Consider the following 13,449-nt stretch of genomic DNA (forward strand, 5'->3'; position numbering starts at 1 on the left):
GGCGACACTCGGGTGGGTCTACAAACTTTTCTCATCAAAAAAACGTTTATTGTAATTGTTTATTGCCTAATAATGATTTACAAAAATAGGTGCAATGTGTTTGTGTCAATTAAAAATGAAAATAAACAATAAATAAATAACTGCTCATATTGCTGAATAGGGCTGTGATTTTAACGATTTTTTTTTCTGTTGTGTGAAGCACTTTGAACTTGAAGAACTACGAATTGTGCTCTAAAAATAAACTTGCCTTGCCTTGCATTGGCCTGGAAGTGAATGTTTATAAATTAGTATCAAGCAGATCATCTTTGATCATTACAAAGGGTTATTCAGGATATTGTCGCGATTCATTCCCACTTTTGCAACTTAAAGGAATAATTGAGGATTTTTCGCCGATTTGAGAAATCTTTTTTAAAAATGTGCACACTCACCCCCCACACTCAGTGGGGGGTGAGTGTGCAGGAGGATGGTGCTGATGCAGAGCTGAAGTCCACAAACAGGATCCTGCCGTAGGTTCCCGGGGAGTCCAGATGCTGCAGGTGAAGTGGAGAGCCAGGTTGATGGTGTCGTCCACAGACCTGTTGGCTCTGTAGGGGAACTGCAGGGGGTCCAGCCGGGGTCCAGCAGGGGGTTCAGCAGGAGGTCCAACAGGGGGTCCAGCAGGGGGTTCAGCAGGAGGTCCAGCTGGGGGGAGGTGAGGGACTTGAGGTGGGGAAAGACCAAGTGCTCAAATGACTTCATGACTACAGACGTCAGTGCCACGGGTCTGTAGTCATTAAGTCCAGTGATCCGGGGCTTCTTGGGGACAAGGACGATGATGGACGACTTGAAGCAGGCTGGGACTGCTTATTTTCTACCGCATCATATTTTATAATGCGGATGCTGAAGACAGGGGCCAGCTCGCCTGCGCAGTGTCTTAAGGTGGCCGGAGTGACACCTTCTTGTCCAGCAGCTTTTCGAGGGTTGGATTTCCGAAATAGTCTGTTTACATCCTGTTCCTGAATCGTGAGAGTGGTGAGGGAGGTGGTCTACAACTATTAAAAGGAGGACGGGGTTTGCCTTGTCTGAAAAATTACTTTGTTACTTTATGAAGCTCAATGGAAATATATTGAGATTAATGTTGTGCCGGGGGTTCCTGTGCAGGCCTGAGTAATTTGGGGGAGGTGGAGAACACAAAATCGGGTTGGCTTGCGATCAAAATGTCACACAGACTCAAGATTTAAAGTCTGGACAACAAAAGGCATAAAGGTCTTTTACCAGATTGTAAAGGAGAATCACTTTAAAAGCTTTGATGAGTTGAAAGAATCCTTTGGCTTAAGGAACAGGACTTTTATAGGTATTTACAAATAAGGAGTTATTGTACCCAAGAAATTAAACAAAGTAATTACCATCATAATCCTCTGACAGAAATCAGAACTTTCAAGGGAAATAATATCTAAATTATATACATATATATTAATGATTCAGGCAGCCACTCTACTAATAATTCTAGAAATAAATATGAAAGAGAGGGTCATTTTAATTTGCCTGACGAAGAATTGGAATATAGATGTACTTCTCAGAATCAGAATCAGAAAAGGTTCATTGCCAGTGAACCAAATTCTCAGTGAAGAATCACAAAATCACAAGTTTGAAGGGAATTCTGTTGGCCACGCCCATATCACTTCTGTCCTTTGTTAAAAGAATCAATTTACAGCAGCAATTTATCAAATAAGATTACTTTTAATTAAGTACTTTAATCCACCTACAATGAAAAAGACAAACATCTTGTTCATGACCTGCAGCAGGGACCGACTGGGTGAGACAGAGTCCTAACCCTAAAATAAATCACAAAATAGGGGTAATTTCATGTACTTTGGTGTGTGTGTGTTTTAATCTATTTATTTGATATAGTCCATAGTATGAAATCATCCAATATAATTCCAGCTTGATTAAATAGGTTTGTTATAAAAAAGAGCTGAATATTGGTTCATGTAGATTTCTTAAAATTAATTTCTTGTTTTTAGTACAGCATGTAACCAAGTACTTTTGGGGCAATAAACCCCCCTTTAACTAGATAAATGAAAGATAAATGAGTTTATATCAGACTGTGGAACCTTCCAGGCAAAGCAAGAACACTTTTATGAGAAAACGTACATACAGCACCTTTAAACATCAAACTGCTTAATTTCACTGGAGAAGCCGATGATGCTGTAGTGATGCGTCTTTTGAACCGGGGGTCTCACGGTGCACCTGAGGTCCACTGCGCTGCGGAACAAATTAGACTAATTTATCCGTGAATATGAGTTGGATTGTAATAAAACACACAGCATTTTGAAGCTTAACAAACAAAGATCAACTCACAGCTGTCCCCCCTACTGTCCACTCTGTCCTTAATGTCCTCTGTCCCTACTGTCCCTACTGTCTCTACTGTCCCCTCTGTCCTTGATGACTCTGTGTGAGCTGTGTCTTTACATCTGGTTCATCTGCTCCCGAGCTCGCACTTATCGAGTGAGTGTTTCGTTATAACATGAGATATTTGCACAGAAATATGTTTCTGGCTGCCCGTTCATTTTAGGATTCATTTTAAAACTCTTTTATTTACTTTTAAAGCCTTAAATGGTCTTGCCCCTCCTTACCTCTCCGAGCTGCTACAGCCCTACACTCCCAGCCGTTCCCTCAGGTCAGCTGACCAGCTCCTTGCAGTGCCACGGGCTAAAGGTCAGAGGTGAACGAGCCTTTGCAGTGGCAGCTCCTGTGGAACAAAGTGCCACTCCTCATAAGAAAAGCCTCTTTTTAAATCACTTCTTAAAACCATCTGTTTTCTCTGGCTCTTGACTCCACGTAGTGTGTGGATTGTATGTTTTATATGTGTTGGAGGGCAGCACCTTTTATTTATTTTATTTTGTTTATTTTTATTTCATTGATTTTAGTGTGTTTGTTTGATTTAATTTTCTATTTGATTTTGTTTTTATATCTTGTTTTATTACTCTTATCCTATTTATGCCTATGTAGTCTTTTACCTGCTGTGAAGCACTTTGGAACCCTCTGGTTGTGTAAATCGTGCTATATAAATAAAATGGATTGGATTGATTGTAATAAAACACACAGTGTTTTCAATCTGAAAATATAGAGAACACGACGTGTCCCCTGGACAGTGCTTCTACTGTCCACTAGAGTTTTCTACAGCGTGTCAAATGCTTGCGCTTCCTGCTAGAGTGCCCCCGGTGGCCGTTTGGTAATTAGGTTAGGTCTAATATTGTATATTAATTAAAACGTTTATGGTGAATTTTATTTTCTGCGCTGCATAGATTTTCTTGTGCGCTGAGAATGTGTGAGCAGTGCGATTGCTCTAACCCATTGAACCAAGTTCAGGACCACAGAGCACCGTGCGTCTTCATCTTAAAGCCACAAACCACTCTATCGAAGACAGTGAGGAGATTCTAAGCAGGAGAAAAGACGGTTTGAAAGAGTTAAAGAGGACATCTTTGTCAAAAAGAAAAACCATCATTAAATAGGAATGGGGGGCTAAGATTTAACCTTCCTGTTGTTTATAATGGGATTTTGAATCCCTGGAGAGGGCGACGCCCAGAGCATTCGGATGCTAATCATTTACACAGTGAGGAGAGAGAGTGAGCCAGGGACAATAGAGGCTGATCGCCCATTAAATGACTTAAGAAAGAGGTTTAGTTTCTGTTGATATCAATAACACCTTTTCATTAGGAGGTCCCGCCCAGTGGGCAGGGCCTACTCAGAGTAGGATAAATATCTGACTTGATTCACAGATTGAGAATGACTCTTGGATGAGAGTCCAGATGAAACAATTGAATCTTTATCTTCATTGACCCTGAAGTTCACGATGCTCTGCAGACTGCTTTTGACATTTCCATCCCATCAATTTTAGAACTATGTATTTGACCCTCAAAACTCCTGCCATGACCAGAATAAACAGATACCTTTGGAATGTACTTTGGGCAGCAGGAAAAAAGACCAATGATCAAGGACTGGACTGAGATTGTGACAGACATCAGGCAAATGGAAAAAAAGACATTCAGACTTCATTTGGAAATGGACAAATTCGACAGACTTTGGACCAAATGGGACTTTTATTTTAATGTATTAAAACAATGTATAATTTAGTTTGTATTTATGTTTGGTTGATACTTGTGGTGTTATTTTGATGTACACTCTCTGGTCCTTTTGTGTTCTGTTTTCTTTTGTATATGTGTTTATAAAAAGAAAAGGGCCGATTGATTTGTTTCAAGTGTGAGTGTTCTTTCCTTTAAACAATAGACAGGGTAATGCAGAGTTCTGTGGTTGAGGCTGTTTGTTCTGTGCTAATGAATGAACAGACTTTATTATAAATTGTTCGGTGTTGTCGGAGTTCAACATGTACATTGTATTTATTACTGAAGAAAGGGATTTGCCAGTCTCATTGAGCAGCTCTTGCCACTCTCTCATGTACTTGTGTCTGGATTATACAAATCCACAGTTCCAAAGACCGAGGGCTATCGAGAGGCGAGACGTTGAACATTTTCCAGTAACTTGTGTGAGTGGAATGATGAGTAGGGGCAGCAGTCAGGGCTCGGAGGGATTGTCCGAGTAGAGTCGTGTAGAGGCGAGTAGAGGCGACTAGAGGCGACTAGAGGCGAGTAGAGGCGACTAGAGGCGAGTAGAGGCGACTAGAGGCGACTAGAGTCGTGTAGAGGCGAGTAGAGGCGACTAGAGGCGACTAGAGGCGACTAGAGGCGACTAGAGGCGAGTAGAGGCGACTAGAGGCGACTAGAGTCGAGTAGAGGCGAGTAGAGGCGACTAGAGGCGTGTAAAACCAAGTAGAGTCGAGTAGAGGCGACTAGAGTCGAGTAGAGGCGACTAGAGGCGACTAGAGGCGACTAGAGTCGAGTAGAGGCGAGTAGAGGCGACTAGAGGCGTGTAAAACCAAGTAGAGTCGAGTAGAGGCGACTAGAGTCGAGTAGAGGCGACTAGAGGCGACTAGAGTCGAGTAGAGGCGAGTAGAGGCGACTAGAGGCGTGTAAAACCAAGTAGAGTCGAGTAGAGGCGACTAGAGTCGACTAGAGGCGACTAGAGTCGAGTAGAGGCGACTAGAGTCGAGTAGAGGCGACTAGAGTCGAGTAGAGGCGACTAGAGTCGAGTAGAGGCGACTAGAGGCGACTAGAGTCGAGTAGAGGCGACTAGAGTCGAGTAGAGGCGACTAGAGTCGACTAGAGGCGACTAGAGGCGACTAGAGGCGACTAGAGGCGACTAGAGGCGTGTAAAACCAAGTAGAGGCGACTAGAGGCGACTAGAGGCGTGTAAAACCAAGTAGAGGCGACTAGAGCCGACTAGAGGCAAGTAGAGGCGAGTAAAACCAAGTAGAGTCGAGTAGAGCCAAGTAGAGTCGAGTAGAGCCGAGTAGAGGCGTGTAGAGGCGACTAGAGGCGAGTAGAGGCGAGTAAAACCAAGTAGAGGCGAGTAGAGTCGTGTAAAACCAAGTAGAGGCGACTAGAGCCGACTAGAGGCAAGTAGAGGCGAGTAAAACCAAGTAGAGGCGACTAGAGCCGACTAGAGGCAAGTAGAGGCGAGTAAAACCAAGTAGAGGCGACTAGAGCCGACTAGAGGCAAGTAGAGGCGAGTAAAACCAAGTAGAGGCGAGTAGAGCCGAGTAGAGTCGAGTAGAGCCGACTAGAGGCGTGTAGAGGCGAGTAGAGCCGACTAGAGGCGAGTAAAACCAAGTAGAGGCGAGTAGAGTCGTGTAGAGGCGACTAGAGCCAAGTAGAGGCGACTGGAGCCGACTAGAGGCGAGTAAAGCCGAGCGCGGCCGAGTAGAACCGAGTGCGGCCGAACCCTCCCTCTCTGTGCAGCAGCCATGTTGCCGCGAGCCTGTTCCGGTATGAGGGCAGGATCGTGCGCATAGATAGACTGTGATCGGGCGCAGCTCCTCGCCCCGCTCCGCCACAACACGCACTTCACGTAAATGGGTCGTACGGCTCCGTGAAAGTTCCTCCCGTCATCGAGTCTCGGACACAGTGGCGCTCGGTGAAGCGAGAGGACGAACCGGGTCCGCGGCCGCAGTGCAGCGGCTGAAGGTGAACGACCTTATTCCAGACACGCAGCCGAAACACGCGCAGAGGAAGAGCCGGTGCTTTCCGTGGATCCAGTTGGAGGTTTTTGCCGTGCAGTTCCCACTGCGGCCACAGAACAGCCTCAGCTCCAGCTCCAGCTCCGAGCACAGCCGGAGTTAGCCGCACGGGCTAAAGTGTTAGCATCGGGACACAAGTTCCGACGAAAGTCAAATCCAGGCTTTATCGTGGGCTCGATCCTCCAGCGCCACGGGACACTCTGGACTCACCGCTCTGGGATTGTTCTGAGCATTTGTGGATTGTTCTGTTTTTGAAAGGTCGAGTTCTAACCGAGAAGAAGTTTGGCCTGAAAAGTTTGGATCCGAGCTTGGTTTACGGCCAAAATGAGATTTCTGCACCGATTCATCTAAATTGGCAGGAGACTAAAGTTTGTGACGGCAGCAGTGCGTCAGGTTTAGTGGTCTAAGGTGTTTAGGACTCTTGACTTCCTCACTTGTTAGCATGCTAGCCTAATTGAAGCCTGTCTTGTTCAAAACCATTCGCATTGCCCAACTTTTCCTGACGCTCGCCGCCGCGGCTGAAGCGCAGAGCTCCGCTTTAAGCGTCATAAATGCCCAGTGGAACTTGACTTCTTGGACAGGGACTGGAAGTACGAGACGTGGGTTTGGTGTTTTCCTGCTGCGGACAAACATGGGACGTGGACTCGCTGCTAGCTAGTGTTGCTAGCTGTAGCTGGCCCCGGGCTAGCGCTGTCTGATGAGGCTCTGCCGCACACATCACCGTCGACTTGTTGATTCTGCTCCTGACGAGCACCGCCGCTGGACCGTTCAGGCGCCATAGAAACGTTTTAAATGTGCCACAGAGACTGAGGATTGTCTTTATTTCACTGTTCATTTCCCTCTTTGGAATTCCAAAGTCATTCAACATGTCAACAAGGCCTCCATTGGTGCAAGTCATCGAGAACTCTGCTGGACAGGTAAGTGCACACATCACGTTTCCTCTGGCTGTTCCGTGTGCGTGTTTCCTCTGGCTGTTCCGTGTGCGTGTTTCCTCTGGCTGTTCCGTGTGCGTGTTTCCTCTGGCTGTTCCGTGTGCGTGTTTCCTCTGGCTGTTCCGTGTGCGTGTTTCCTCTGGCTGTTCCGTGTGCGTGTTTCCTCTGGCTGTTCCGTGTGCGTGTGTCGAGTCCACTTGCAATCATTTAGTTTAAATTTAACTGGTTTGGTCTCTAACACTGGTATCTTTGTGCTGGGACTAAGTTCTTGTATCATAAAAAAACGGCTGTATCTGAAGAACTGGTGAGGTTTAACACTGAGATCTGCACTCAGCATCTCACTGGGAGCTGGGGCCTGTCCCACACTGGGAGCTGGGGCCTGTCCCACACTGGGAGCTGGGAGCTGGGAGCTGGGGCCTGTCCCACACTGGGAGCCCAAGGTGCCCAGTGCCTGTCAGGGAGGTGTGGAGCCACCCTGAGGTGCCCAGTGCCTGTCAGGGAGGTGTGGAGCCACCCTGAGGTGCCCAGTGCCTGTCAGGGAGGTGTGGAGCCACCCTGAGGTGCCCAGTGCCTGTCAGGGAGGTGTGGAGCCACCCTGAGGTGCCCAGTGCCTGTCAGGGAGGTGTGGAGCCACCCTGAGGTGCCCAGTGCCTGTCAGGGAGGTGCAGGAGGTGTGGAGAGCCTGGACTGGAGCCGGAGGGTAGGGCCTTGTTTAGACTCACACTTGGACAAATATGACGGGAGATTACTTGGATTATTTGATGTCAATAGCTTAATAAACGATCCAGTAACTCACAGCAAAGAAACAAACAAATATTAATTAATAAAATGAAAAAATAGTTAACATTTAAACAAGAAAAATATGCACAACTAATGTTTAAGTATTGATTTCAAATAAGTGACAAATCCCCCATAAAGGGGGCAGCAACTCTATTAGGGTTTGGGCACTATTAAAGGTGAAATATGATACATTATTTCTATTATCAGCCTTTAAACATGCTCTTGAGTACTTTTTAGTTTTGCATCTCATGTTTTAGAACAAAAAAGAAAATATAACAAACAAAATGACTTTTGGAGCCCTGCCTTTTTCCAACACTGCAAGCTGTGTAAACCTTTCTTCCAGTAGACGGCGCCACCACTCAACAAGTTTATTTGTCCGTTTACTTCCTGGTCTCAGGATGCAGTTGTACTGATCATGATAAGATGGGAGAAAAGCCCGGAGCGAGTCGGGAGATGATTTATGGACTTAAACGGCAGAGAAGATTCTCGGAGCCCCGTCGGAACCATGCCAGAGCCCCATGGAGCACAAACAATTGGCCTTTGTGAAGCTGAGACTCTGAGATTTGGACTCTGATGTCTGTTTTACTCTAATTATTAGAAAGATAATAAGACAAGATGACCTTTATTTGTCAATGGGGAAATTCCAGGGTTTCCACACAGATTAAGCACAGAATTATAATAATAAAAACAGAAATAATTATTATGACTGTATTGCACATGCGTATGACAGTATTGCACATGCGTATGACAGTATTGCACACGCGTATGACAGTATTGCACACGCGTATGACAGTATTGCACACGCGTATGACAGTATTGCACACGCGTATGACAGTATTGCACACGCGTATGACAGTATTGCACACGCGTATGACAGTATTGCACACGCGTATGACAGTATTGCACACGCGTATGACAGTATTGCACACGGGTATGACAGTATTGTCCATCATTATGACAGTATTGTCCATCATTATGACAGTATTGTCCATCATTATGACAGTATTGTCCATCATTATGACAGTATTGCACTTGATTATGACAGTATTGCACATAATTATGACAGTATTGCACATGACCATGGCAGTATTGCACATGGCAGTATTGCACTTGACAGTATTGCACATGTTCAGGGGAGTGTTTGTTCTAAAGTCTGACAGCAGCAGAAGGAAAGAGTGTGAAACGTCTCCTTCAACTGCGAGGGTGGATCAGTCACTGAAGCTGCTCTCCGCAGGGGACAGAGTGTCCCTGCAGGGGACAGAGTGTCCCTGCAGGGGACAGAGTGTCCTGCAGGGGACAGAGTGTCCTGCAGGGGACAGAGTGTCCTGCAGGGGGCGACACTCATGGTCCAGCATAGATGTGAGTTTAGCCAGGACCCTTCTGTCCCCCACCTCCTGCACCGAGTCCAGAGGACAGCCCAGGACGGAGCTTTGTCCAGCTTCTCCCTCTTGCTCCAGAGGAATTCGGATTTTAAATCCCACCTAGATGTTCTTAAATATATGAATGAGTAAAGCCGTTTTCTGGAGGGATCGGCCGATAAAATGAGCGTTTCTTGGTTTTTTTTAAAAGCTGAAGGTAAATTCACCTAAAGTTTTAGGGACTTGTAATAAAGCAAGCGAGGAGGAGGAGGAGGAGGAGGAGGAGGAGGAGGAGGAGGAGGAGGAGGAGGAGGAGGAGGAGGAGGAGGAGGAGGAGGAGGAGGAGGAGGAGGAGGAGGAGGAGGAGGAGGAGGAGGAGGAGGAGGAGGAGGAGGAGGAGGAGGAGGAGGAGGAGGAGGAGGAGGAGGAGGAGGAGGAGGAACGATATCCCTGTTGGTCAGAACCAAGTAGGCTTCACATCACGGGTTAATCTTGGTCAAAATCGGTAAACTAATTTCATTATGTGGCTTTGGCGTTCTAATCAAAATCAACTTTTCATTGGTCGTTAGCCGGGGGGGAGGATGCCAAAACAGAAGCGTGTTTACATGAAGTTAAACCCACATGGAACCGTATTGTACGAAGAATAGTCCAGAACTTGTTCATTTTCTGCCCTTTTAGATCCTTCATGCTGCCACTTTAGAACACTAATAAAATGATCATTACAAAAGGCAACGTGCTGGAGCTGGGCTTGATTCCCGGATCTGGTGGTCTTTTTGTGCTGAGTTTGCATGTTCTCCCTGTTTTCTCTAGGGACAGTAATATAATCCAATGATCATTTGTCATACATTTTGTGCAGTGGTGATAATAGTCATGGTCATTATAGCACCAGACTGGAACTGATTCATAATATTAACATTTAAATATGAATATATCTAACATTTTCAGTCTATTATCGTTATTCCCTATCATTGGCTGATTATCATCATTATAATCATAATAATCATAATGCAAAAGTGTAAACCTTCAGAACATGACTTTCTTTACTGCTTCAATACAAGATGAAAAGCACATGAATCATGATCAGATGCAAACAAGCTCTAGACCTGAAGGATGAATGGGATGTTGACGTTGTTGTGAGCTCTGTTTAGCGCTGCTGATTGTGCTGCTGGTGAGAGTAAACGGGCCCGTCCGGTCGGCCCGCTCTGGGTGTGGCGCCTCCAACCGTACAAGTGCATCTCACGTCACCGGCCTGGCCCACGGCGGCGCCCAGAGCGGCACCCGGAGCATTCTGCTTCAGACTGCCGAGGCGTGTTCTGCTCGAACTCCTGTGTCCATGGGGACATGGAGACATGGGGACAAGGACAAGGGTCAGTCAATGTTTTTGACTCGACAATTAAAGCATTTGATCTCAAATACTCACAGAAAACATTGTGTTTAACCACATTTTGTGTACCAAAAGAAAGGTCAATGTCTTTACTTTCATTGGAAAAAAGGCTGTTAGTTTTTTATAAGGTCAGATTCTACTTCCCTCACAGAAATGAGATGCACGGAGAAGACGCTTGCGGTATTTCTAGTTTGTGAAGGCTTCGCGTGGCTGCGGGCTTTGTGCGGCTGCAGCTGGAGGCTTCGTGCGGCTGCAGGCTTCACGCGGCTGCAGCTGGAGGCTTCGTGCGGCTGCAGGCTTCACGCGGCTGCAGCTGGAGGCTTCGTGCGGCTGCAGGCTTCACGCGGCTACAGCTGGAGGCTTCGTGCGGCTGCAGGCTTCACGCGGCTGCAGCTGGAGGCTTCGTGCGGCTGCAGGCTTCACGCGGCTGCAGGCTTCACGCGGCTGCAGCTGGAGGCTTCGTGCGGCTGCAGGCTTCACGCGGCTGCAGCTGGAGGCTTCGTGCGGCTGCAGGCTTCACGCGGCTGCAGCTGGAGGCTTCGTGCGGCTGCAGGCTTCACGCGGCTGCAGCTGGAGGCTTCGTGCGGCTGCAGGCTTCACGCGGCTGCAGCTGGAGGCTTCGTGCAGCTGCAGGCTTCACGCGGCTGCAGCTGGAGGCTTCGTGCGGCTGCAGGCTTCACGCGGCTGCAGCTGGAGGCTTCGTGCGGCTGCAGGCTTCACGCGGCTGCAGCTGGAGGCTTCGTGCGGCTGCAGGCTTCACGCGGCTGCAGCTGGAGGCTTCGTGCGGCTGCAGGCTTCACGCGGCTGCAGCTGGAGGCTTCGTGCAGCTGCAGGCTTCACGCGGCTGCAGCTGGAGGCTTCGTGCGGCTGCAGGCTTCACGCGGCTGCAGGCTGCAGGCTTGTTGCGTCCCTCGCAGACTTCACGTTGAGGATAAACCGAGCATTAGTTTTCATCAGAATCAATCATTTTGTGACAAAGTGAAGAAAAGTGCACTTTTACAAAACAGTCTTTAGTTCAGTTCAGTTTTGCTTTCATCTAAATTTAGATGAGTGCAATGAAACAAAGTCTGTAGGGTTCTAGTTCTCTACATGGTAAAAAGAGCAGGGAAAATGACAAGTGTCTTTTTAAGATAAAGTAAGGCAAGTTTATTTGTAGAGCACATTTCACAGACCAGGCAGTTCAAAGAATCAAAATCAGAATAAAGTTTATTGCCATTTGTCATGAGCAGGATTCACAGACATAGGAACTTGTCCTGGCGGTTTGATGCAACACAAACATCAAACGCTGAACAAGGAATACAAAAACAATGGACAATAAATAACTACCGGGTATTAAAAATAAGTAAGTAAAGTTAAAAATAGACATGATATGTACATAAAATTAAATATTTAGTGAACAGTGCAGTGAATGCAAAGTGCTTAGGCAGTTTTCACAGCCTCCTGCCTGAGGGGAGTGTTACTTTTGTAACGTACTTTATAGGCTTGTGTATGAAAATTATATTGAGAAATGAATATGCTTTTTATCTGTAGAATGAAGCCGTTATTGACAGGTGTTTGACTTTTACATTTGGTGAGCAGTTCTATTGTATCTGCCTGGCTCACTGACTCTGACCGTCACATGTCCTCAATGTGTGTGTCCAGTGCTTGGGTCAGTCCGTGTCCACGGCCCAGCTCGCTCTGTGCTTTGCTGCTGCATCCAGAGCTCACGCTGTGTATGAGATAGATCATCTGAACATTTTGATCTGCTGTTGGACCAAATCCAAATCTAGTTTATAGGATCAACATAGTTTCCTTGGTGATTTTGGGCATTAATGTGCTTCTGCTCATCATTTAACTGAATGAATAGTTGCAGTTCATGTCCGAGTCATGCAGCGGTGCAGCTGGAGCAGACAGAGTGGATATAGGAGCAGACTTTCATCCTCTGAGCAGCGTGGACAGTTTGAGGAAGGAAAACGTGCAGAAGAAACGACTTATGTGATGAACCATCAAGTGCTTTCACTTTCCGTATTCATCCGTTTGGGAAATGTACAGCTTCAAAAAGCACGTTTTCACGGGCCCCTGGCTCTTTTTACATTGAAGGCACACATTAAATAATGGCTTTGGCGTGTGCGTACCTGTGTTGCGTTGTGTGGATGCAGGAGAGCTCGTAGTTCTGTGTGTTTAAAGAGGCTGCTCCGTGTCGTCGTGGGAACAGACGGTGGATACATCGGGACTTAAAGGACCACATCAGAGTGTTTTAACCAAGAGGGTTTCATAAGGAGCTTAAACGACACTGCTGCAATAACTTACAGATCATCTACATCAAAGCGGATGTGATGATGTAAAGTGTGACGGGTGCGTCTGCAGAGCACCCATGTAAAGTGTGACGGGTGCGTCTGCAGAGCACCCATGTAAAGTGTGACGGGTGCGTCTGCAGAGCACCCATGTAAAGTGTGACGGGTGCGTCTGCAGAGCACCCATGTAAAGTGTGACGGGTGCGTCTGCAGCGCACCCATGTAAAGTGTGACGGGTGCGTCTGCAGAGCACCCATGTAAAGTGTGACGGGTGCGTCTGCAGAGCACCCATGTAAAGTGTGACGGGTGCGTCTGCAGCGCACCCATGTAAAGTGTGACGGGTGCGTCTGCAGAGCACCCATGTAAAGTGTGACGGGTGCGTCTGCAGAGCACCCATGTAAAGTGTGACGGGTGCGTCTGCAGAGCACCCATGTAAAGTGTGACGGGTGCGTCTGCAGAGCACCCATGTAAAGTGTGACGGGTGCGTCTGCAGAGCACCCATGTAAAGTGTGACGGGTGCGTCTGCAGAGCACCCATGTAAAGTGTGACGGGTGCGTCTGCAGAGCACCCATGTAAAGTGTGACGGGTGCGTCTGCAGAGCACCCAT

General features: G+C 47.1%; 1 protein-coding gene across 9 annotated transcripts in view; it reads left to right on the forward strand.

The window, feature by feature from the left end:
* Positions 1-6,185: 6,185 nt before the first annotated feature.
* Positions 6,186-13,449, forward strand: part of mark2b (MAP/microtubule affinity-regulating kinase 2b) — a 56,494-nt gene continuing 49,230 nt past the window's right edge. For 2 of the 9 annotated variants that reach the window (XM_072454673.1, XM_072454674.1), the window contains exon 1: positions 6,186-7,032. In XM_072454673.1, the coding sequence (XP_072310774.1) occupies positions 6,982-7,032 (51 nt within the window). In that variant the 5' untranslated portion in view covers positions 6,186-6,981. The remainder of the gene's footprint in view (positions 7,033-13,449) is intronic. The other 7 variants (XM_072454678.1, XM_072454671.1, XM_072454670.1 and 4 more) reach the window with 6 other exon arrangements.

This window comes from Eucyclogobius newberryi, unplaced genomic scaffold (assembly GCF_026437365.1).
Source record: "Eucyclogobius newberryi isolate DKJ021-1_F unplaced genomic scaffold, fEucNew1.0.hap1 SCAF_2, whole genome shotgun sequence".
Classification (NCBI taxonomy): Eukaryota; Metazoa; Chordata; class Actinopteri; order Gobiiformes; family Gobiidae; genus Eucyclogobius; species Eucyclogobius newberryi.